General features: G+C 38.3%; 2 protein-coding genes across 3 annotated transcripts; one reads left to right on the top strand and one right to left on the bottom strand.

The window, feature by feature from the left end:
- LOC109848767 (DNA-binding protein RHL1) lies at positions 291 to 11,123 on the top strand. Its single transcript, XM_020418422.1, is given in 13 exon segments — positions 291 to 446; positions 448 to 652; positions 741 to 851; positions 1,260 to 1,346; positions 1,431 to 1,657; positions 4,575 to 4,708; positions 4,898 to 5,067; positions 6,538 to 6,577; positions 6,680 to 6,735; positions 6,823 to 6,868; positions 8,125 to 8,159; positions 9,929 to 9,970; positions 10,803 to 11,123. Coding segments are annotated over 13 exon segments (1,296 nt in total). The 5' UTR covers positions 291 to 333; the 3' UTR covers positions 10,833 to 11,123.
- On the bottom strand, positions 11,281 to 12,891 carry LOC109848768 (protein EPIDERMAL PATTERNING FACTOR 1-like). 2 transcript variants are annotated; one of them, XM_020418424.1, is made up of 3 exons: positions 12,811 to 12,891; positions 12,585 to 12,707; positions 11,281 to 11,869 (listed from the first exon to the last, which is right to left on the bottom strand). In XM_020418424.1, the coding sequence occupies exons 2-3, from the start codon at positions 12,673 to 12,675 to the stop codon at positions 11,622 to 11,624; spliced, it is 339 nt and encodes a 112-aa protein (XP_020274013.1). In that variant the 5' UTR covers positions 12,676 to 12,707; positions 12,811 to 12,891; the 3' UTR covers positions 11,281 to 11,621. The 2 variants fall into 2 exon arrangements, with proteins under 2 accessions (XP_020274013.1, XP_020274012.1); XM_020418423.1 differs by lacking the exon at positions 12,811 to 12,891 and having other exon boundaries at positions 12,585 to 12,792.

Genomic DNA, 26,964 nt, shown 5'->3' with positions numbered 1-26,964 from the left:
CATATAAAAAAGATTTAAAAAAAAAATTCTCCAAGAACTTAAAATATGGGACCAACAGAGGGACAGATAAGATGTTCCCTTCCTATTGCATAATAATCTGGTCATCAAATAATAACCAATTTATTATACAATAGGAGGGGACGTCTCATCTGTCCTTATGTTGGTCCCATATTTTAAACTGGCTGAGCTCTTTTAAAAAAAGGGATCATATAAAATGTAATTAATTACCTTTTTCTTCTTGGAATTTACCTATAATTGGTCATTACCATCGACACTCGAGGCCCTTTTGGCCGTAAGCCTCTCTCTCTCTCTCTCTCTCAAAAATCCCAAAAAATGGTGAAAAAAGGCGCGAAACCGCCCAAACCCAACTCCGCCGCCGCCGTCGATCCGGAGACCCAACAGAAGCAGCACCTCCGATCACTCGCTCTCTCTAAGAATCTCCTTCGCCACCCTTAAACCCTCAAACTCCGTCCTCGAACCCTCAAACTCCGTCCTCAAGATCGACGGCCGTGACATAGTCAAGCGAGGCCAGCGCAAGAGCCGCTACCTCTTCTCGTTCCCCGGCCTCCTCGCTCCTCTTTCCGGCGGCCGCGTCGGCGAGCTCGCCAATCCCAGCTCCAAGAACCCCGTCCTTTACCTCGAGTTCCCTAATGTCGGTCCAATCGAAACCCTAGATCTCGGTGTTTGTTGATTTCATTACTTTTCGTTGGTTTTATAGGTTTTCAATGAAATTATTTTAGGGGAGAATGAAGCTATTTGGCACACATGTTTATCCGAGGAACAAGTATTTGACGCTGCAGCTGACGAAGTCGGCAAAGGGGGTGATGTGTGAGGATTGCTTCGAGAGCTTGGTAAGTAGAATCACTGAGAAGAAAGCTGAGATTTAGTTTTACTCTGTATTTTCATTTGTTATGATAAAATGAAAATTTTGACTGGATTGTTGAATAGTTACAGTGTTATTGAGTAAAATTAAACACTGATAGTTTGAAACAAACAACTTTGATTGCATTGGATTGAATGTGGTATGTGGCTATTGAATCATTTATCGTCATTACCAAACGGCTAGTAAATTGTTGTGATCATTTCATTTATCTTCGATTGGTTATGGGGATCATGTTTATAAATCTTTATCGCGTGTCCCATGGAGAAGAGAGTTTCATATGCGTGATAACTTTAGAACTCGGCTCTGTTGAGCAAGTTAACATGTTTTATATTACTTCATGGATTTAATCATCATTGTTCATGGTGTTTTGCTTTAGATTGTATTTTCTGAAGCATGGTGGATTGGGACAAAGGAGGAAAATCCAGAAGAAAATCAACTCGAGTTTCCTAATGACATGAATGAGGTCAGCTACTCTAACAATATCTCATATTTTATTATATCAGTAGCACATGATTTTTTTGTTTACATTCTATATTTATATTGTCAGAGCAAAAATGAAGCTCCTGATTTCAGAGGAGGGGCTGGGGCAACAACTGGAGAAGCACCAAGTCTTAAAAAGCCTACTAAGGAATATAAAGTGAAATCACCTTCCCTTGACACTGAATCCGAGGAAGATACAGATGCTGATTCCTATCCCTCAACAGGAGAATATGTAAAGATCCCAGAAGCTACACCAGTTCGGCACTCAGCAAGAATGGCTGGAAAGACACTAAAGTATGTTACTGCTACTTTTTAACAGTTTATTTATATAACACTAGTGATTGCCAAAAAAGTGCTTCTAGTAGAGCATGTTTATGTATCATACTATTATCATTTACTTGTTAGAGGAGAGGCATTTCTTGTTTCATCAATTTTATGTCCCTCATGCTGATTCGTCAGTTGTTGGTTTCTATTTTCATAGTCAATATAACATTATTCTACTCCAGTAGCATTAACATGCATGAATTAATTATATAGCACTATATTAGCATTAAAGATCTGAACATGTTTAATCACTGAAAAGAACTTTTCTTTGTATTGACGTGATAGTTGTTCAGATGTATCCTCTGTATTTCTTGTAGGCCAAGTTGAATTCCTCTCTGTATAGTTGTTCACTCCCTTCTGGTGAGTGTGTTTGCATGGTGGGTAGCCACAGTCAAGCTAATTCAATATTAGCTCTCCTGTTGTTACTTTATCTCTTGTGTCTTTGCTGCTGATAGCTTTGTGCAGTTCTTAGTCCTTTGCTGACTCTTTTATTGGTTATGGTCCTTTGCGGGAACCATTTCTTTGTTGGCTTTCAATGGTTATACTTGGTTCTGCATCTTGGGGTTGGTCTATGAAAGCTTCATATTGACTCTTTTACTCATATAAGTATATACATATGGCCAGAGCCTTTTGCTCCATTCCGCATTCTCGTAAAAAAGAGAGCAAACACCCCAGCAAATAGATAGAAGGAATTGAAATTACCCTAGAGGGGGGTGAATAGGGTAATCAAACAATAGATGTGCAATTAATGAAATTCAATACAATACCAAACACAAATAATAAGTATGACAATAAATAAGAGAGAGAGAGAGAGTAAGAGAATAGTTAGACAAATTGCATGTCGATGTGTTCACGAGGTTCGGTCCTCACGACTTACGTCCCCGACCACCTCTCCCGATGGTAATCCACTAAATACCGGTTTGAAAGCCGGAATTTCTTCACAATGATCTCCTCTGAGATCTCACAACCACACAATTTGACTCATTGAGATCAAGCTCTCCACACATCGAAAAATCTCTCTTACAACACCCCTATGGCAAGGATTATGAGATTGCAACTGAAGATTGGGTTTGTGGGTATTGAAAGTGTAAATCCGAAATTGAGAAGAATGAGAGTTTAAGCTCAAAACACACAATAAACACAAACTCAAGGAATTTTTCTTGCTTGCTTGAATACTGAAATGAAGAGGGTCAAAGGATATATATAGGAACCCCAAACATTAGCCCAAATCCCGAACAAATCATAAAATTCCGAAATTTCAACTGAAATAGAAACTAGCCGTTACAGTGTCATCAGTCGACTGATGGTACTGTTCAGTCGACTAATGAACTAACCGTTGGCGGCCGCTCAGACTTAATTGGTCGACTGATGGATTCATCGGTCGACTGATGGATTCATCGGTCGACTGATGGATTCATCGGTCGACTGATGCACTGCTTCGGTCGACTGATAATTCATCAGTCGACTGAGCAGAAACTTTCAGTGTTTCCAGACAGTTTCTTCAGTCGATTGATAACACTGTTCAGTTGACTGATAACATGAACATGATTTGTTTAAAAAAAATTTAATTTTTGAAGTGCCTTTAAAAATAGCAAATAAATTTCAAAAAATGTCAAACTTTGGGAATGTTTATAAACATGAATATAAACATGTTAGAAAAGGAATTCTTGAAAAATCATTTCCCAAATGCAAAAACTTATCATTTTTTAAAATTGGTTAAAAACATGATTTTAAAAGTGTGTGTGTGAACCCCAATTGCTTCAAATGTTATCTACTTTGTTTCTTGTCTACTACATTATGATCTAGAGAGAAAGTCAAAAATACAAATATCGCTCACATATGTATACAACTCTTGAGGCTCGATATTTGTTAAATTGTTGATGAAGCTCCTCTTGTATATGTTGCTCTTTAAATAGCTTTTCTTCATCAACTTGCCTCCACCTCTTTGGATATCATCGTTACGGCGCAAGTTCCATCCATCCTCCAATAGTGACACTATATTGCTTGACAAAATGTAATATGCACAATATCACTCAACAAGCAATTAGCACCAATAATGGTGTTTGGAAATCATCATCAAAACAAGAGACCTAACATGAATTTATATATATGAGAAAAATGTAGTAACTTGGTACCAACCACAAATTTGCTACTTGGTAGTGAGATGTCTCATTCCTATCCATTCTCCAACCCATGTGAATGTGGTCCCCCATTTGAGTGAGTGGATGAGAATGAGTCACCTCACTACCAAGCACAAAAAGTTGTGCTTGGTACCAAGTTCCTCAATGTTGCTATATATATGTTTATCTTCTTCCATATGATAGTCTTATATATCTTCTTCCATACAACAGTCTCTACATTTTCACGGGCTTTACAACTGTCTCCCATTCTATATGCATTCTATAAGAAATGATATGTTTCTTGTGTCATTCTTAAAACTTTTCTTATGTGCTCATGTTAGTTTGCCTTGTTATACAGGCACTAATTTTACGTTACACAATGAAATAAAAACTAAGCGGTCATTGGTTATTTTATACCCTTAGCAATGTTTAAAGTCAAAGTGGATTAGACATGCTTTGCTTGGGTAAAGCTGCAGCATTATAATCTCAATTCTCTACAGGATATCGGTGTCCGTAGTTGTGTAGACACTTATATAATACTAGGTGATCATTTGCAGAATTGTTTACTAGAAGGTGCTTGCCGCTGACCCCAAAAAGATAGAAGCCTGCGTTTCCCCTATTGAATTGCTTCATATTGGAAAGCTAACTGATAGCTTTTAGTTTTGTGCTTCTCTCGGTAGATTTACATATAAGTGATGAGTTTAACAGATTATCTATTTGTTGTCTCATCTGAGAACTTCTATTTACCTTTCAATTTTGATTATTAGCTATGCAGAACCATCTGAACACGATTCTATTGCTAGTGATGAGGAGAAGCCTAAAACAGAGGAACCTGAGCGTGCGTATCAATATGATGTCAAAACTGACATTGATAAAGCATCCAAGAGATCCATATTGGGTGATATCCGTTGCATACTTAATACTTTTATATGGCTCATATTGAATAATCTAATTTTTTTTCCTTTACATTCTGCATTATCCTTCCTGTTCACAAATGGCATGTTCTCTCTTTAAAGGAAACCTGTGCAATATCTAAGTCCCAGTTAAACATATGTTCTTGAGAAAAATTGCAGTCCTTAAGTGATTACACAGCTAGAAGATTCTGTTCTCATATCATCAAGACTTCCTGTTGATGAGAAACAAAGAGAGCAATCTTCATCATCGAAGAAGTTGAAAAATCCTAAAGAAAATTCTCCACATAAAAAGGGGTCATTAGTTCAAGCCACTCTTTCTTCTTTGTTTGAAAAAGCAGTAGAGAAGGTAAGAACTAGCTCACTCCATGTTGATTACTTCTTTAGTACATTGTTCATGGTTTTCCATTTCTTTGGTATTTTAAGATTACTAATACTTCATGGTTAACGACAAGTTCTAGCTCATATCATGACATGATGATACTAATAATTATCCCATCACACATTTAGTCTAAAATTTAAATTGGAATGACTCTAGGCAACATTAGGTCTGAAGTCAGAATAGGTTGTCATATTGTATATGAAGCAAACAACCCCCTGTTGGCCAGTCTTATCGGCGGAGTTTGCCAAATGGAAAAGGTTCTTATGGAATATGTTTTTTTTTCCATTGAGATTTGTTTTTTTTCCCAGGGTGTAAATGTCTAGATTTGTTTAGCCACCACTACCCTCTCCCTTTTGTATTCCTTCCTCTTAACCCCCCTCAGTTGAAAAGTTTGCAATATAATGGTCAGATTTTAGATGCAGTAATGATACGGGGTTAAATTGCAATATCATCTCCATTGGAACGTAGTTTTTTTATTTGCAATATGTAATTTGCCTTAGAAGTCATTTCAGATAGCAAAACCTCACCGTCTTATCTCCTTGTATTGCTCTTTCCAAGTTTACTGTCGTTTTGAGGCTTGATCCTTGTGTGTATTATCTGCGGGTCCAAGAATGGTTGTTCTCATGTCTCCTCAGTAGTTATTATGGTTTTAGATAAAACTTTCTCTACCTCATTGTTGTCTTGACTACAATTTAGCATCATATTAAGAGGGTTGGTATCATATTAACAACAGACCATATTCATCAAACTTGATGAAATATTCTCTGATGGTAAAAGGCTTACCGCAAAAGAAGATCTTTAGCAACTTTCTACTTTCTGCAATGAAGAGTGAGTGAATAGGAACCCCCCTCTTCAAGAACACAAAGTAATTACTTTACTTCATGCTGTTGGTTGTAACGTAACCGGTGTGGAATTTGAAATGATTGGCCGATCCACATAGGTAATGCTAAAAGTGGAAGAGAGATCGAGCAGGGAGAAAGGACATGTAAAACACACTATTGACCTCATAAAAGTTCCAGCAGATATTAGGGAATAGGCATCCTTAGTAAATATATATTTCTTAAAAATTCTCAACAGTTTTCTTGAGGCTAAGTTAATCTGGCAATGACCACACTTGCAATGGAATGATTCTTGTATAGCTCAGAAAGACTCGTTTTCCAAGAAACTGGTCACCTTTTCTTGTAATTGGTACATTAAACATATTAACTGTATGCAGTTCCTTCGACAAATTCATAGCATTTTCGTTTCGTTCTTTATGTTTTAATATGTAATTGGGGCTATGGGTTTGTTGGCTAAAGGAACACATACTGGCAGAGGCACACGTATTTGTGCAATGTGCGTGTATGTGCATGTACCTGCATGGAGACCACAGTGCTATGGGATTTCACTTTTCTGTATTTTATGCCTGATAGTCTTACATAAATTTCATATTTTCAGAAATCTAAGCATAGCACAGATCACTCCTCCGGACCAAAAGGTTTGACTTCCCCATTAGCTGTCTGCTTATGTTCAATTTATTTATGTGACTACTTGCTTTAAGGAAAATGAGGTACTTCACTTCTCTAATTATGTTCTGTAGGTTCTGGAGCTAAGCGGCAACGGGTTGATTCAATTCAGATAACTGAACAAGTTCAAGTAAGGGGTTCATATTGGCATCTGCTTTCTTTGAATTTTTACTTGAGCTGTCCAGTAGCTTATACGGAAAATAATGTTCAATTATAGGTCAAAAGAACTAAGAAGAGAGGCGCCTCTTCTGGTGAAAAGAGTGGTGAGCTTTTTGAGTTTATACTAAATACTTTTGTCAAATGATTTTCAGTATTAAAACGGACACAATAATTTCTCCAGGAAAGAAAATTCGTCTTATATAATTATTTGTATTAAAAAACTTGAGGCTCCATATTTTCTTGGATTTTTGTGAGCTTATAGAAAATTTTGAGGCTTCTCTTGCACCACATGGGGCCATCTCCTCATCCTAGATTTACTCATTCAAAATGCAAGGCCAGCAAGTTGGATCTCAGTTATACTTCAGAATACTTATTCGATTATGTTTACTAAAAAAATCCAAAGTGTCTAATTGATTGAACGATTAGGAATCCTTAGTTAGGGTTGGACTAAGTAGTTATTTTTTATAATTAATAAACAGATAAACTATAAAATGCTTCATAAAAATTAGAAAACAGAATGATTACTTGATATAGTTTTCTAAATACAACAATAACAAAACGTCTATCCCAAGTTTCTGGGGTTGGCTAATATGTTATAAATGAATACAAAATTTTATGGGAAAATATTTAGTCATTTATATCAATTGATTACTATTATTGATGTTAAGTGACCCGGAAATTACTGATTTGATTACGAAGTTGAAGAATCATGGAAGGTTCTAAGTAGAGTGAAGTAATTAGATCAGAGTTAAAAAGCTAACTTAAATCCTTTCAAATCTCCAAATATTTTCTAAAACTTAGAAAAAGCTTTTCATAAGTAGAAGCTCCTAAATTTTCTATAATAAGCTTTCTTTCAGGTTTTTTAGAATTTTGAGTTACTTCTTTGCTAAATCTTATGGGATTGAACCAACTAAATTGCTTCGAATTTATTAGGTCTTTATTTTGTTTATTCTCACAAGGATTAGATCAAATAATGAGTTATTCTCTATAAAACAGAATAAAGTGTAATCCAAGCTAAAGTCAGTGTTCTACATTATGTGTATAGTAATCGAGCATATATTTCAAATTTGTTAGCAAATTGGAACAAGTTTTAGTGGAAACAATTTAAATTATTCTAATGGTTCAAATTATACATTAAACATATTGTTCTTCACATAAGGTGTATATAAATCAAGCATAGGCACATGCTTGTAGGTATATACGTACCATCACCAGACCTTTTTTTTATCCCAACATGGTTTCAGCTATGGAATTTGATCATGTGAGCTAAGCAGAACTAATTAATGGGCATGTGGAATTTATCTTTGTTGCTCTTTGGAGTTCCATTAAATTTACTCACAGTGGTTTGTCATCATTTCAGGGACCAGAACAGTGACAGTTAAGAAGAGGTCTCAGGTATTAGCAGTTAAAACTATTGTTCTTATAAAAGTTTTTAATCCTGTCTGGGAAAATTGACACACTTTACTTTTTTTTTGGTGCTGATTATTCATCCACTCATAAATGGTTATGGAGTTTGCACATTATGTTTTACGCTGGGTTTTGTATTTCTAGCCATTGTTTTCATCTTTCTAGTTTCTGTCTATACATTATTGGACATCATCTTTTGTTTTAAGATTTTTGAGGTACGAACATACCATGTTCCATTAAGATACTGATATAAAAAGGCTTCCTCTTTTCAAAGTTGTAAGCAGACGGTAAGTGTAGGTAGTTTAAAATGTTGAATCATCAATGAAACACCCCGAATGTTACATGGGATCCACCAAGGGCAAAATGGTCATTCAACATGATCATTGGACTCATCAAAAGTCAAATAGTCCACAAGTGGCTAAGGAAACAAGTCTACAAAACCTTAAGTCAAGACAAAATGGGAATCAACCCGAAACAGGCTCAAAATCAAAACACGGGATTGCCTTTCGCGGAGCTAAACTCCCTTACGTGGGGTTACGAGCCTCACATAAATGCGAGGTCAAAGGGCAGCTGTCACGTCAACTTTTTAACGGCCACTGGCAGACAACTACAACAGATCAGAAAATGCAGCCACCAAAAGACAAAACACAGCAGAAGCTTACGCAAGGTTCAAAAGAGTAACTGACTTAAGCTTGCACGGGGCTGCTAACCTTGCGTAAACAGTAAGTCCTGTCAGAAAGGATTGTACGATTCTGACTATCAGAGCAACGCGCTCTACAGAATATGCAACTTTGTGTAAGGCAGACTGCTACCTCTATAAATAGAGACCTCATACCCACATTTTAAAGGCTCCAAATTTTATTCTGATTTTTGCCTCTTCTAGCTAAGTTGTTGGCTGAAGTTTTCAGATCAAGGCTCGCCATCGACATTCTTCTCTCATCTCATCTCAGCTTGCTTAGACGATCTCTATAGTAGCCAAACCCAAGTGAACTCCCTTGCTTGGAGTTTCTTTTGTAGCTAAGGGGTTTCAAATCACCCACAAGGACTTAAACTTCCCTATTTGCAGTTTCATCATGCCCCTTAGGGTTTAGAATCACCTATAAAGACTAAACTCCCCAAGTTTGGAGTTTTATTTTTCTCATTAGCGTTCCAATCACCCTGGAGAAAGTGAACTAGTTTCCCCCGTCAACAAGATACTTCGCAAAGATTAAGGCTCTACCAGCACACAAAAAAGAACCCACCTAAACAAAAAAGGCGGAGCAAGCCTCCGCTACTCGATGGAAGTCCAATCGTGAAGAGTACCATATCTCTCATCGAAAATGACAGAAAACAATATGAAGGAGAAATTAGAAGGTATAATGGAGATAATAGGCAGGCAGGTAAGTTTAGCCAGATTTGAAGAGCTAATGGGCAATGTATGGACAAGGCTATGTGCTTGCTTTGGAAGTTGTAGTCGTTTATTCGCGTTGAAATCTTTTCCTTTTGGAACTTAGTGGAAAAGCTTTGTTTTTGGCTCTTTTCAACTTCGACACATCATGGAGTTGGAATGTGTACAAGTGACTTGATAGCATGGTACTAGCTGAACACTTGTGTTGTCTTCCTTTGTTTACAGTGATTACGGACATTAACGATCATTTGCTTCAATGGAGATTTAACAAATAAAGTAACAAAGAAAATGCTACAGATAAATGGTTCTTTAAACAAGATATTAATTTGTGGTTAGAAGGTAAAACTTTAGTTTGTTGACTGTATTGCAGGTTGTAGATGATGCGACAGAAGAGATCTCTAGCGACTCTCCAGTAAGTAATCACATTTTTTTCTTCGCTAGTGTATGCCTTATTTTGTTATTGTTTTAACTAACTTTGATCTCATCGTCTCATTACTTCTGTAAGGTTGTACCTCCCATTAAGTGATATTAAGATGTGATTTAAAGTTTCTTATGTTTTAAAAGTTAATTTTTGTAACCTTTTTAATACAACTCCTTGAGATAATGCCAAGGAACTTTCATCGTTAGCTGCCGAGATATACATAATGCCATGTTTTTACATTCCTGGAGATTTCGCTTCTGCTTAAGATGTAATTACTCTCCCATATAATTATCAGATGCCAGTAGTTTCATTTGTTGTGCACTTTGTTAATAAACCCATTTTACGGGGACTTTTGGTCACAGATTAATTCAACTTATGGCAATATATCCATTGAAAAATCAACAGTAGAGCTCCTGTTATCCAATTTCTCTTGCCTTTTGGTTTTCTTAGGAAAGGAATACCTACCAAATGCATATATATTCAGTGCACATTTACTTTTCAAAGACTGTAGATACTATCATATACACTGTTATCTATAAATTCCAATATCTCGTCTTGAGCAATTAACTAATAAATTTGCATTTTCTTTCCTTTATCCAACTATTAGTGCTGTTCAAAAGACATCAAATAGATAGCAGAAACCTGTAAGGCTGTAACGCATATTGAATGCTAATAAACTGAGTCGGATTCTTGTTTAGGAAACTGGTGAATCTAGCATCTCATATGCTTTTTGGTTAAATTGATCAAGCTCTATTTGATTCTGTTCTTATTTTCCTCTGTTTTCTGTATTGATTCCTCGGTTCTTTTTTTTTTTTCCTTCCAGGATGACAGTGATGAAGACTGGGCTGCATGAATCCAGTGAAGCATAGCTACTATGCCAATCTCAATTTCTTCTGATGAACTTATCGACAAGGAATTAATGAATACTCAGCAGAGCAGTAAATTCACAAATTTCCAGGTTCTTATTCTCAATGTTGTATGTATAATTCCACAGCATGTTGCAGCATTTGATTGGTAATAATTCAGGCAAAAAATGTCTATCTGCTTCATCATGGAAAGACCATCATATGTTTACATTCTCACCATAACAATCAACTAGTCAGAGCGATATCAACTAGTATAGTTAAATGGTGTTTATATTCCATATGAATTCTAGTACTGGAATTTGCTCTGAAGTTTCCAGTGTATCTGAGCTCTCTTGTTGTTTTGAATCTAGAAGTAAATTCTGGGGAAAATTGCTGGTAGACCCTTGTACTATGGCCCAATTGCAGATTGACCGATATAACTCTTATCTTTTTTGCAGATAGACCCCCTGAGTGAATTTTTTGGACTTTTTTTATCTTTAAGGAAAAATGAAATTATTGTTTGACAAATAGAACTTGTGAGGGTAAAAGAGCAAAAAAATTTGCTGAGGGGATCTATTTGCAATTGGGTGGTAGTAGATGGGTCTATCAGCAAATATAGAACTACAGGGGGTCTATCCTTGGTTGGTACAGAGCAAAACAACATATATGGAGAACAAAATTAAGTCAAAAACTTCTACTCGTGCAAATTTAATTGGACTAGGACAATTCTATTACCTAAAACTTTGCAATCTCTTCTATGCCTACATGATATTGCTACTTACATACACATCACAAATCTAGGGAACAGGATAAGCCTTGCTTTTGCACATGCACTTATACGCCATAGGACAAGTCTCTGCCTCCTGAATCGTTGCACAAACGTAGCTCACCATCACTAAACGACAAGGTGTGCATGATCCACAAGCATGAGAGCAATCTGGCAGTTTCGATCCTGCTATCTGAAGCGTATAAGGCTTCTCATGCCTTGATTTATTTTTCTCCAGTTCGCTTGATACTGTTGTGCCTTGACGATACCTATGATGAGCTGCAAGGGGAGAAAACCAACCTAAGAATACACGGTAGCCAAATACGCGTACATGGACTAGTATTGTATGCAAAATTAGGAGATGGGGTTGATTTCGAAAACCCTCCTAAAGTTTTTTTTTTTACTATTGTATGCAAAATTAGGATATAGGGTTAATTTCGAAAACCCTCCTAACTTTTTTCCTTATTATTATTATTATTATTATTATTATTTTGTGGCGGGGTTGCCGTTTCCAGATAGCGGCCCTTAGGAATTTTTACACATAACCTCCCAGAACTTCTTTAATTCCACTAAACCTTGTGAAGATTTTTTCACTTCAATCCCTCAAAGTTACACAGTTAAGTCTAATGTGTCTCGGCGTTACCAGAAACCAAAAATACCTGCCACCCTAAAAAAATCATCCTTTAATCTTTTTTTATTGTTTTCCATTAACGTTATTTTTTTTTATGGATGAAGGGTATTTTCGCCCTTTTCGGTCACACGGTGAGCATATGACAAATTAGATTTTTTTGGTCTTACTTTGGGGGTTAAGGTGAACAATCTTCAAGAGGTTTAGCAGAATAGAAGAAGTCTAGGAGCGTCATGTGCAGTACCCTTTAAAGTTAGGGGGATTTTGTGGAATTAAATTAGTCAAATGGGCCTGTTGGCAAAAACTCCAAAGTTAAGGGGGTTATCTGAAATTAATCGTTAGAAAGTATACGTGAATAATAATTACCTTGGGATGCTTGTCTTCCGAGAACCGGAGACGTAGAAATCATGAGAAGAGCGAGGGTGAAGAGAAACACAGCTCGAGTAGGAACCACCATCGCTCCAAGCTTGAAGACTTAATTTGTTGATGCTGATCAAGGGCAAAGAGAGCATCCCAGTCTATTAATATATACGTAGCTAGAGAGTAGAGGAAAAAATAAAAATAAATAAAGAAGAAAAGAGTGATAATTCACATGAAGGAGCAAGAGAAGTGGTGGGATATTGAAGCTTGTCACAGGTAAAGTTAGGGGCTGAGTTAAACAAAGAGGGTTCACAGGCTCCATCATGCGTCATGAAAATGGAAGCAGGTATTTTTATCTGAAAAAGGTGAGCAGATAAGCTTGTTATGTATGGAGGCATTTATACAACTCTGTCTGCTGTACATATCGTTCATCACACTTCTTTAAATGCAGTTCATCTGAACTAGGGAGAGGATTTCAATTCCAGACAACATTGTGTTATACTGATATTTAATAACAGTCCAGAGTCTAATATGATCACATCCTCCTTCATTGATTTTACGCTTTAATAATGGGATCCAACTCTTGTTGACTATCGCTCCAATCCACTTCCATCTCGACTCCCAACATTTTGGGCTTCGGAACGTTGGATCGTCCCGTTACATCTGTTATAGGAAAGAAGTTTCTACTACACCGAACTCTGAAGTTATGGCTCCGAAGTTATAGTAAGGGCTGAGAGTTACGATTTAATACTTTGACATGCCCTTGCAAATTGGGTGTTCTCGTGAGTTGAAATATGGACTCAAACAATGGATTATATTTCTTAAGGCTGCGTAAATTGTTGCCAATTGGAGAACATGGATTGCTATGATACCATGTCATTGGACTTTTCCACCGCACTACAATTTCGAAATTGTGGTGATGATTATTAAGTTTATAGTCTGATAAGCATCTTCTTACTCAATGTAGTAGTATTGTCTTTTCCTACTACTCTACATTAGAATGAAACAAACAAGAGAGTTGAAACATAGAGAGACATTCATTTTTTGTCGTCTGATTGTATGTTCATCTTTATTTTGGAATAACAACTTCGGCTTACTCCAAAGCAGAGGGTTGGCTCTGCTCGGAGTGACACCTTGATTCAGAAACTTATACAAGTCGATTTAATCTTCTAATGTTTTTATCTTATCTTCTTCTATAGTTCTTTTTTTTTCTTCTAATTAATACATTTCCTAGAAACATCTTGATCAAATCAATATATTTAATAAATAGGTAATTTGGTTAAAGAATAGAAGAAAAGGAAAGGTGAAGAGAATTAACCAATTTATCCACGTGCACTATACGAGAAAGCACGAGATTCCTCCACCAAATTCACACGTGCATCACTATACAAGAGCACCGGCGCCTTCATCGTGACAACGCTCCTCGGTCGGAGATCCGAGGTCGCCGGAGCAAAATATGTTCTGGGGTGACTGCGGATAGAACCCCTATACTGTTGCCCAATTTCGGATAGACCTACCTATAGTTCTGTTGTTGCAGATGGACCCTTGAATGTTTTCATCCTTTAATCCTCAGATGAGAGAAAATTGGTTTTTTTTGATAAATAGATCCCCTGAGAACCAAATAATTAATTATAATAATGATAATAATAAATAAATAAATAATGAGTTTATTTGCAATTGGTCAACAGCCTATCCGCAATAATAAAACTACAAGGGGTATGTGTTTGCAATTGGGTGATATGATAGGGGCCAACTTGCAGTTTACCCAACCTAAGGGCGTCTCCAATGGAGTGCCAAAGCTCCATTTTGGAGTGTTTTGGCGCTTCAACGGAGCGCCAAACATCCCGCTAAAATAGCGGGATGCTACAGTTTTTCGTCAGAAATGACTCAATTAATTTTTTTTTTGTGAAAACTTTTTATGGAAGGTCTTATGAGATGCATTAATTGATCATTTGTGGGATGAATATACTAATTCGGAGACTTAGCATTTTATCAATATGGACTGTGTTTTTGTGTTTTATTTTATGTTAAATGTAATGCCTTTTATTTTTTTGCTTGCGAGTGTGATGCTTTCTTTTGTGATGTTAAATATCATCTTTAGTTGAATTTATGAAAGTAATATTTTAATTTGATTTAACATTTAATTTCTATATTTTTATTTTATTCATAAATATATTAGTATAATTAATTATATGTAATGTATTATATAATTATATAATTTGTTAAATATTTTAAATAGATAAAAATGTTAAAAGATAAGAATAATAAAATAAATATTCTTTTTGGTGTAACATTTGGTATAATGGGTTGGAGATGAAATAGTGATTTGGTGTAAAAACTATACCAACTTAGTGTAAAAACTATACTATTTTGGGTTTTTGGGTTGGAGATGCTCTAACAGCACTCCAGTCCGAGTGTAGTTGGGTGTGAGTTCAGTGACAAAGCTGAAGTTGGAGGAGGGTTTTTTTATTTTTAATTTTTCCCGCCCCTTTGAGAAAGAGCTTAATCGCAGGAGAACACAGTTTCCGAAATATTTAATTCTAAGCTTAAAAGGAAAACATAAAAATTCTATGTCCGTTAGAATTGGAATTCGGATGTTCTATTGTAAAGATAAATAGTGGAAGGTATATATGTTTCTTTGATCAATATTGTTTACTATTTAATTAATGTACAATTATGAACTCGTAGCTTGTTTTAAGTCAAAAATGTGAATGTGAACGTAGAGCGTGACTCCTTGGCTCCCTCTCTCTCTCTCTACTATGGAAAAAGTGAATTATCGATAATTAGATATTACTTTTCCACTTGCCCATGAACCTCGAGTATTTTCAATACACTATGAAATCAATTCGTTGAGCAATTTTATTGTTATTGTAGTTTTAATCAAAGGAAACCTTTCATCCCTTTGATACATCGGAGATGCATAGTCGGATTTGGTCTCTCAAGATTTTTTTTTTGACAGAAAAAACAAGGGATATACCCTGTTCATTAAAATCAAAAGTAGTTTACAAAAGAAGGATACGAATTGTATCCATTAATTGGTAGATAGAAAACTTAATTTCTCTTGACTATTGATGTATAACCTTCTTCTCCCAAACATCCATGAAGATGAAGAGAGGGTCTTGCCGTCATTCATCGTTGACATGAATATAAAGGAGAACCAAAGCCGGCCATACATTTGGATAAAAGAAATTAAATTTTCTATAGACCAATTGCTAAAATTACTAAAATGGGTCGTTTCTAGGCCAAGAATTAATGCGCTAACGAAACAACTAATTTCCTACTAGGAATCTAGGATTAGGAATATATTGCATCCCAAAACTAAGACTAATAACTTAGATTAATCCTAAATCTTTTCTTTAGTTGCTTTAGGCCTTCTATCCTAATATATACGCGAGTCCTAATACGTTACTAACAAACCAACGTCCTATTCTTCTTCACATATCAAACTTAACCTTCTTCAAACATGGCCAGCCCCCGAGCGTGGCGACGATCCACCCACGGCCGCCGTCGCTCATTCTCCCATCGACACAGTAGCATCTGCATGCATCTGGTTCTTCGTCTGTATTCTCCTCGCCATCACCATCAGCATCGCGTACGCAGTACGTCTTCCTTCTCGTCTCACTATTCTCCTCCTCCCTCCCCTTCTTCTACTTCCAATCCTTCTCCGTCACTCTAGGGGGGCCCACGTCCATGTCATTGTTTCCGGCCACCACCACCGTCAGAAACCCTAACTACGTCAACTCGCACCTCGCTGACGCACAATGCAACACATCCTGCATGCTTCTGGGTGAGGGTCGCGTGCTCGGTGCAAATCTCGGATGGAGGAACGTCAGCATGGTGGAGGCGCCGGGGTTTTTTTGTTGTATTGATGCTCGTAAAAGTATCTGTTGGTGGATTAGGAGGAGGTTGAAGTAGTTTGGTGTTTGATTTGGGATTGCTGGGAGAAGTGGTTAAGGAATGGGTTATTTTTGATAGTTGAGCTAGAGGACAGGGTTCTGGCTGCTCCTCTAGCGTGCTATTGTTGATACAGCCTGGGGAGGGTATCTTAAGTTAATCATTTCGTTCTGTCATTAGTGCATTATTGATAAGAATAGTTTCTAGTAATTTTAAAAAATATTTCTAACAACCGCGGCAGCCCCGCCCCCACTTCCAAAATAGAAATAAATATAAAAGAAAGTCTTATGGAGGCTTGAAGAGCATCCGGAACTTGGATACGAGGAACCGGAACCTGGCAACCACATGAAGTTTGGTGAACAAGTCGGCTATCTGAAACTCGGAAGATATGTGCGGTAGCAGAATATGCTTTTAAAGAAAGTGTTGACGAAAAAAATGACAATCCACTTCAATATTCTTAGTGCGCTCATGAAAGGCATCATTGTGGGCTATTTGGATAGCACTTTTGTTATCACAATATAAGGGCGTGGGGTCAGGATGGTCAATACCCATATCTTGAAGCAGCCAGTGAAGTCATACAATTTCGGCGGAAGCATGAGCGAGAGCACGATATTAAGCTTCGGCACTGGAGCGGGCAACGATAGTCTGTTTCTTGCTTTTCCACGAGATAAGTGAATCGCCAAGGAAAATACAGTACTCAGTCGTGGAACGTCGATCAGTAATATCACCAACCCAGTTTGAGTCAGAGTATTCTTGTAACACAGGACGAGATGTAGAAGCAAGATGTAGGCCCTGGTGCAAGGTCCCTTTGATGTAGCGTATGATACGGAGAATGACAGCAAAGTGAACAGAACGTGGAGCAAACATGAATTGGCTCACAATATGGACAGCATGACTGATGTCAAGTCTAGTGATAGTGAGGTAATTGAGACTTCCCACAAGTTGCCGATATAATGTGGGATTGGGTAGTGGGGTGCCATCAGAAGGGGAGAGTTTGACATTCATCTCAAGAGGAGTATCGACAGTCTTGTTGTCAGCAAGGCCTGCTCGGGCGAGAATATCAGAGGCATATTTTACTTGGGAGAGGAAATAGCATGTAGAGGAGTGAGCAACATCAATACCAAGGAAGTAGCGAAGGACACCCAGATCTTTCATTTCAAAACACTAACATAGATAAGCTTTGAGCCTGGATATACCATTCAGGTCATCCCCAGTGATAACCATATCGTCGACATAAAGCAGTAGAATAACAATGCCATGCTGAGAGGAGCAAGTAAACATTGCTGGGTCATGAGAGCTCTAAGAAAATCCGTGCTGTAGAATAGCTGTGGAGAATTTCTCAAACCAAGCCCAAGGCGCTTGTTTGAGACCATAGAGAGCCCGTCGAAGTTTGCAAACCTGTCCATGGGAATGAGGAAGCCTAGGGGGAGGTTGCATGTAGACTTCTTTATTTAGATCACCATGAAGAAAGACATTCTTAACATCCATTTGATGAAGAGTCCAATTGCGGATGGAGGCAACTGAGATAAGAGTGCGAACAGTGGTCATACGAGCGACCGGGGCAAAGGTTTCTTCATAACCGATTCTATACTCTTGAGTATTTCCTTTTGCAACAAGACGGGCTTTGTATCTGTCAATAGACCCATCAACCTTTGTTTTGATTTTGTAAATCCATCTGCATCCAACAATGGATTTTCCAGTGGGTAAATCCGTGAGAACCCAAGTTTCTATTTTCTGAAGAGCAGCAAGTTCCTCAGACATAGCCTTCTGCCATTGAGGATTGGAAGAAGCCTCACGATATGAGGATGGCTCATGGAGAGACAACAGGGCAGAGAGGTAGCATTCGTAATCGGAATACCAGACTAGTGGATGTCGGTATCGGACTGGGCGCATTGAAGGGTTGTCAGTGGGAGATACAGACTCAGGACAAGGCGTAGAGTTGTCAGCAGGTGGACATACAGTCACAGGTGTAGGGGGAAATTCAGGTGGTGGCATAGGAGTGGCGACAGGATGAGTGAGAGGTGGTATCACAGGATCAGGTATAGGAGCAGTGACAGATGGCATATGATCTGACACTAGTGGATTAGGGGACTCTGGGAATAGGTCGACAGGAAGAGAGATCACAGTATTTGTAAGGGGATCTTTGGACATGATGTAATATAGTTTATATTCCCAGAATGTAACATGGCGGGAAATGCGAAGCCGTTTGGCAATCGGGTCGTAACAGCGATACCCTTTTTGTTGAATCACATACCCGAGGAAGACACACATGACATTTTTGGGAGTGAGTTTTGTTCGTTCTCGTTTCGGGAGTAACACAAAGCAAGTGGATCCAAATACACGAAGCTCAGAGTAATCTGGAGTGGTCCCATATAGATGCTCGAAAGGATTTAAGCCACTAGTGACTATGGAGAGGATGCGATTAATAAGAAAGGCAGACGTGTGAATGGGTTCCCCTCAGAATGCGGAAGGGACGGATGAGGAGACAAGAAGAGTACGAGCTGTTTCAACAAGGTATCAGTGTTTTCGTTCAGCAACTCCATTTTGCTGAGGGGTGTCTGGACAAGATAGTTGAGGAAGAGTCCCTTGTGATTTTAGGAACTCAAGAAAGTGTTTGGATAAGTATTCTCCCCCGGAGTCGGATTTGAAGACTTTGATAGTTTTCAAAAATTGAGTTTTAATCATAGTAGCGAATTCGATGTATACTTTTAAAAAATCAGATTGAGAATGAAGTAAATAGGTCCAAGTGTACAGAGAATAATCATCAATAAATGCCACATAATATTGAGCTCCACCCATAGAGACAACATGAGCTTTACCCCAGTCATCAGAGTGCACAAGATCAAAAGGAGAGCAGGAAGTAGTTGTACTATTATTAAAGGGAAGATCTAGTTGTTTGGCCAATTTATAAGCAATACAAGAGGGATCTTTGTCTGAAGTAGATGGTCCTAACAATCCTTTATTTATCATGTATTTTATGCGAGGAAAGGAAACATGACCTAATCGAGAACGGCAAGAGATAAAGGAGGATGAGTTGGTAGTAAGAGCTATGAGAGATGAGTCGGTGGAAGATGGAATCTGTAACTTGTCTGCCATATATAGTCGTCCAACTCTATGGCCGGTCCTAACTTGTATCCCCGTCGAGCGGTCCTGTACAACAAAGCTAGTAGAATAAAAGATAACGCTTAGCCCAAGGTCACATAACTGTCCAACAGATAAAGTTGCATAGATAGTTGAGGAACAAGAAAAACATTTGAGACAGATAAATCGTTGTTAGTTTTTATGGAGCCAATATGACTAGCAGCAATCGTAGAGCCATTAGCTGTATGAATTTGTGCAGATGAGCCCATAGGCCTGGATGACTCGAAGTGTGTTAGGTCAAAAGTCATGTGGTTTGACACCCTAGAATCAAGAAACCACGGAGAGGAGATACCTGATGGAGGAGAGAAGGCAGATGCAACTGTATGATGATCCAGATTGTCGGTTGAGGTGAACACGACAGATGGCCTGGTGGATTTTTGTAGGCCACGCATGTATCGAGATGTAGGAGAAGGACAATATTTAACAATATGCTTGAATTCCTTACAGTGGTTACATTGCACTGGGTCTTTGGATGAATGGGAGGATGCTTGCTGAGTGCGTGGTGATGAATTGGTGGTGGCTAGTTTGGAAAAGGGCTACTATGAGCGAGGAGCCGTGGTGAAGTCAGAGGACATGTTCGGTGCAATGCCCTTGCTAGTTTCTTCGGTGATCAGTTCTGTCAAGGCTTCCTCAACAGAAGGGAGAGGCTTGCGGTGAAGCATAGAAGCTCTGATTGGCTCAAACTCTTCTCGGAGCGCCATAAGGAATTGAACAAACCGTGTTTCCTCACGAAAGGTTTCCCACAAGTTCATATTAACAGTCCACTGTGGTTCCATTAACTCAAGCTGATCCCAAATAAGACACATGCTGGAGTGAAAATCAGAAACTGTCTGACCAGGCTGTTGTTGGAGAGCACGGATATCCCGTTCGAGCTTGTACTTTTTGACAAAGTTGGTTTGAACATAGCGTTGTGCTAGGAAGTCCCAAGCTTTCTTCGTGGTGGTGCACTTTTCAAGTTGGATACTGATGGATGGGATGATAGTATTTGCGATCCACATCAAGATTTTATTGTTGTTGATTTCTCATTCGTCAAACTTGGCATCAGTTTCAGCGGGACAAGACTCTTTGCCCGTGACATACTTCCAAAGGCCCTTGCCTTTCAAAAAATTCTGAAACAGCATAGAGCAATGACTATAATTATTTCCATCAAGTTTAACAGTAATAGGAATTTGAATTTCAGATGTATTCATAATGAACAATAAAAAAAAGGAATAAATTCACAGAGGGTGAAGGAGGAGTTAGCCTCGACGAGGGAACTAGGGTTAGGCGGCGTCGGCAAGCACAAAGGGCAATGGATCTAGGGTCTGGTGGTCCTTGATTTCGTGAGATCCGATCTGGATCTAAATCATGACTTCGGTCTGGGCTTTGTGGAGCTTCGTCAGGCTGCAGCGGGGCTTCGTCGGGCGACAGCGGCTTCGTCAGGCTTCGTCCGTTGTGAGCGTCGCTTCGTCGAGTTCCGTCGGTGCATCGCGTGTCTTCGTCAGAGGTTATGTATGGTAGCTCGTTGGGCGGTAGAGGCTTCATCGGGGGCACGGATTCGTCAGGCTTTCGTCGATGCAGCATCGGCTTTGTTGGGTTTCTGCGCGGCGGCTTGCGGCGACGGCTTCGTCGGAGTATACTCAGTTTTTATTGGAAACTAGGGTTTTAAAGATACCCGTTTTGATACCATGATAAGAATTAGAGAGAATAATATTTTGAATATTAAGCTTGTTTCAGTACAATGAATCATGGTCCCTTTATATAGAGATGAGGAAAGAGCTATACATGGTGATTACAATCAATGAATGAATTAAGCAAAATCTCCTAAACATATGCAATCTCTTAATAAAAAGGGAGGAGATAAAGGAATGAATATTCTAGGCATATGTAGAAATATTCTAACATTTTAAGCAAAATCTCCTAAACATATGCAATCTCTTAATAAAAAGGGAGGAGATAAAGGAATGAATATTCTAGGCATATGTAGAAATATTCTAACATTTCCTGAGCGAACATTTTTACTCTTAAAATCATTAAAAGGGTCTGATGAGGTGGATAGACTTCCTATATTTCTATTGTTAAGGATAACCCTCAATGTCATTTTCATTTTTGTTAATTTTTAAAGGAGTTGAAAAATTTCCCGATAGGATGTATTCTTACTTAGGGCAATACTATAGGAAATATTTTTGCAATAAATAGAATTGCAAGAGGTCTATACACAATTGGGTGATTGTTATGATGTTCCCATTCGCTCAAGTGCAACTCAGTGCCGAGCAACAAACACGTGTACTTCTGCATGTTATGCTCCAATTAACTTGGTGGACAGAGACTAGTAGGGACGACAACTCAGCCGACTTGTCGAGTCAAAACCCCTCATGTCAACTCGAAAGACAGTACTTGTCGCCCCTATTTATTGAAGACAACTCACCACGAGTCCGCTCGACCACTTGCCAGACGTCCTGCAAAGCCGACTCGAAAGGCGTTACTTCTCAGCGAAGCTAAAGAAAAACTTCTGCCTTGAGCCTATCCTCACTGGCAATGTGTCAACATCGCATTTAATGCACGTCAAGTGCATCATGCATGCCCCTAGCCTTGATAGCCATAATGACTCATCGGACCACGTGGGCACTGCCATGCCACCCATCACTTCTCGTTTAATGCCGAAGTGATTCATCCCCTACTGTCCAGTCGACACCTGTAAAGCAGGTGCTGACGCAGCTGTCAGCCCATACTTTGCCACGACTTCTCAGTGCTCGTCCGAAGTGACCGATCTACCCTTATACCCTAGGTATAAATACATGTACTACTCTCCATTGACGGGGGGACTTCTTCTTCTGATTTTTTCACAAATCTGATCCCTAAGCAGACATACTGCACACACACAAGAACACACACAGTTATTATTCTACCCCACTCAAGTTCATCATCTAACTTGATCGTCGGAGGTACAACAGGGGAACCAAACCCAATCCTCTCAAGAGCTTCTACTTATGCAGATCTTTTAAATTCTCTGCTCAAAGAACAAGACATAAAGTCGGAGAAGAAAGCGACCCCTCATCAATCCCCAACAGACTCATCCAGACACAGATACATATTGACTTTGTGATCACTAGTACATCAATAATAATACTACATAGGAAGTTTGTGAATAGTGGCACACGGACACCGCGAGATAGCAAAGGGTGTCTTACTGGCGCGTGAGACACCCTGAGGTGTCTCAGCATCCGAGACACCTCAGGGTGTCTCAGAGCGGGTTTTCTAGATGGTGCGGATCTTTTCCAGATCGTTTTTTGGGCCCTGATTTCTTGATATAAATAGGAACTTCATTCCTAGAGTTTTGTAGGTGAAAAAGATGTTTTGCCGGCTGAAAAAGAGAGAGTTTTTCAGATCTAAAAAGGTGAGATCTTGAGGAGAGAAAATATTAAGTGCTTGGAGAGATTTTACAAGAAAGAAGTCATCTTCTCTTGGGTAAAATTCAAAGCTTCATCTTTGAGACGAGCTTGTGGGTTGTACAAGTCGTCGGTGTTCTCCATCATAGTGGAATCTCCCTTCACCCCTCCTCATGGACGTAGGAAAGTTTTTCGAACCACGTAAATCTCGTGTCTTCTTTATTGTTTTCTTTGTATCTTCTATTGCTTGTCATTCCCTTGATGTTCAGATCTAGATCTGATATTGGGAAGAGTGTATATCTCACATCGCTAAGATATTTCACTTCTGTTCTTGTTTCATATCAAAATAGGAACATCGAGGTTGGCTTGAGTTTTGTGAAAAACAAAAGTCAGGGCTTTCTCTCGAGATAATTCGCTTACATGGTGAGTGGGCGTGTCAGCCCCTAACAATTGGTATCAGAGCTCTTGTTCAGATTGGGGATGGTAAAGCTTCCGATTTGAGGTGGTGCTTGGTTATTGTATAGTGCACACAAGGTGTTTGTTAAAATTTCTGAGAGAAACAGATTTACTAAAACAAACGGAGAATGGTGTCTACCAGTAAAACAGTTAAAGTTGAAAAGTATGAGATTGAAAAGTTCAATGGGAAGAATGATTTTTCTTATTAGAGGATGCAGATAAAAAATTTGTTGATTTCACAGAAATTGCACAAGGTTTTGGCAGAAAGAGAAAAGAAGCACAAAGATATGTCTGATAAGGATTGGGAAGAGTTAGATCTTGAAGCACAAGCGTCGATTATCCTATGCCTTAAGAGAGATGTAGCTTTCTTGGTGGATGAGGCAACAGTGGCGAGTGTGTGGTCAAAGTTAGAGAGTGCATTCATGATGAAGAGTCTAACAAATCAGATCTACCTGAAATCTAAATTGTATACTATGGAGGAAGACTCATTAATCCGGGAGTACATCAATAAGTTTGATAGGATCATATCGGATTTGAAGGACATTGGTATGAAAGTAGAAGACGGGGATTAAGCACTTCTTATACTTCTTTCTTTACCAAAATCTTATGAGAACCTGGTACAAACATTGATAATTGTAGGTAACAATTTGAAGATGGATAAGACTAGAACGTCGCTTCTAGCGGATGATCTTTAAAAAATTATAACTAGTGACATGGCTACTAGTGGTAACAAGGAGCAAGCACAGAGATTGTTTGTAAGAGGAAGGAGCAACGAGTGAGGAAAAGGTAAGGGAGGAAAATCTAGATCGAAATCAAGACCTCTTGCAGGAAGATCGTGTTTCAAATGCGATGAGCTTGGGCATTTCAAGGTCGAATGTCCTAATAAGAGAGTAGGTGAGAAGAAGAACAACAAGAAAAACAAGAGAAGAGAAGGCAAGAAAGAGGCGAGCTCTGTCTCGGAGGAAGGAAGCAATAAAGAATGCTATTCCGTTACGTGTGGTGAAGATATCCCCGGTAAGTGAATTCTTGATTCGGGTTGCTCTTACCATATGTGTCCAAATAGGAAGTGGTTTATTGCCTATAGGATCATTGATGGTGGTACTTTATTAATAGAGAATAACCATGCTTGTAAAACGGTGGGCCTTGGTGATATCAAAATCAAGATGCATGATGGAGTGGTCAGAACCTTGACGGATGTGAGACATGTCCCCGACTTGCAAAAGAATCTTATCTCAGTTAGTGCTTTGAACTCCGGTGGCTGCAAGATAGTTACATAGAACGAAGTAAAGAAGGTTGTTCGAGGTTCCTTGGTAGTGATGAAGGGTATTCATTATAGTAACCTATATACTCTCTCGGGTATGACAGTGACAAGAGATGCAGTAGTTGGAACTAATGGAAGTGGTAGAGACCCATGTGAGTGTTGGCCTTCTTGTTTTGATGATGATTTACAAACAATTTACTACTAATGTTGTTTGTCTAGTGTTTGTGTATTCCTATATATTGTAGACAAACAATGTAGTTGGAGGATGGATGGAATAGCGCTTCAACGACGATATCAAATGAAGGTTGGCGGAATTGTGGAGTGAAACAACATACAATTCAAGTTAAAGATCAAGTTCAAGCTTCATCCGCAAAGTGTACCAAGTCAAGCTTATTGAAGATCAAGATCGGCTTGGGTAACTTAGTATAGGTTTCATATTATGTGTGTTAAGTACGTTAAGCTCAATATCTTATACACACACATTTTATGATGTTTCCTATATATATATAGTTACATATATATATACATAAGTTTTGGTTTCTATGCATATATATAGTTATATACATTTATATACATGCATGGTTTTGGGTTTTCATGTTTTGAACACTTTTGCAAAATAATGAGATTTCACAATTGGGAAATGTAAATTGGAAAATTCTTTTTGTAACATGTTCAAAATATCATTTGCAAACATTTCTCAAAGTTTCATCAAGTTTGGAATTGATTTGTTATGTTTAAAGGAATTTACAAATTCACGTTTTCGTTCGTGCACATGTTCGTGCATGTTTTACAAAACTGATGAGTTTTCACAAATGAGAAGTGATATTTGAAAAATTCTTTCTCTGACATGTTTATCTACATGTTTAGAAACTTTCATCCAGTTTTTACTATTTTTGGAGTTGATTTACTGTGCCTAATTGATTTTACAAAATCGTATATCACAGCAGATTTTCAGAAATTGTATTTCTGTGTTCAAACATTTATTTCTCTCAACTTGGAAATTATTTTTCAGAAATTATTTCTCTAACATGTTTTTATACATGTCTAGAACCTTCTCTCAAAATTTCATAATTTTTGGAGCTGTTTTACTATTTTTAACCGATTTTATAAAATCAGATGTACCTGCTACAGTACCGCCGGTCGACCGATTTTTCCGCCGGTCGACCGAAGAACTGTCTGGAACTTTTCTCCGCTTCTTTCTTTGCTCGCGGTCAACCGCGATTTTCCTCGGTCGACCGCTACAGTTCTAACGGCTCTTTTTAGAGCCGTTGCAGAATGGTTTTTTGGTCATTTTGTTTGGGTTTTTGGGTGAGGTCTTGGAGGCTATAAAAACCCTCTTTGATCTCAGTTTTCATGTAAGCAAGAAATGTTTTAAAGAGTTTTAATCAAGGGTTTAAGTTGGTTTAAGTGTGTTTATAAGCTTTTAAGCATTTGAGTGTTTCGGTTTGGTGAATCTGTTTTACAAGAGCTTGAGGAGATTATCAATTACATTTTGGGCATTCAATCCATCTCTCTCTTGTCATCTAGAGAAGTTCTCCTAAACTTAACTCTAGATTTTATGTATTAATTATTTGTTAATTATCATCTCTATTAAAGCTAATTTTGTATTGAGTTTAGATTTGATTTTATCTCATTGTTACACACACCCACTTGAGCTTATTGTAGTTACATTCATAATATATTTGGGATTGTGAGAGTTGTAACATTGAGTGTGAGCTTTCATTGTGTTCTCATCCATAGTTGAGAACAAATTTATATTTGTTACATTGAGTGTGTTGTGAAGTTTTCGGTGAACTAGAAAACCGTATTGTGAGGGTGGAGTGTAGCCACATTGTGAGAGTGTATAGTGTAGATCTCCTCGAGGTGAGGAGCGGAGACGTAGGTCGTGGGGACCGAACTCCGTGAGAGAAATTGTGAGGTGTAAACGTTATTCGGGTGAACGTAGAAAACCCGGTTATGATAGTGGAATTCTCCCCGGGAGTGGGGAGCGGAGACGTAGGACGGAAGGTCCGAACTCCGTGATCATATTGCTTGTTTGAGTTTGTCTTTGGCGTTCTTTTACATTCATGCCTATTGTTTATATCGCCTTTGTCATTTGCTCTTAGTTCATATTATCCACTATCTTGTTTATCTTATTTATGTTTATATCACCCTTAGTTTCATATCATTGCATATAACTCATAGTATATCTCATTGCTAGGATATATCCCTTGTTCATATTACTTATCCTAGCTTACATATCTTGTTGTATCTCATACTTTCTAGG

The sequence above is a fragment of the Asparagus officinalis genome, chromosome 7, assembly GCF_001876935.1.
Source record: "Asparagus officinalis chromosome 7, Aspof.V1, whole genome shotgun sequence".
NCBI classification, from domain to species: Eukaryota; Viridiplantae; Streptophyta; class Magnoliopsida; order Asparagales; family Asparagaceae; genus Asparagus; species Asparagus officinalis.
Note: the sequence above shows the minus strand (reverse complement) of the source record. Positions and strands in the feature narration are given on the sequence as shown.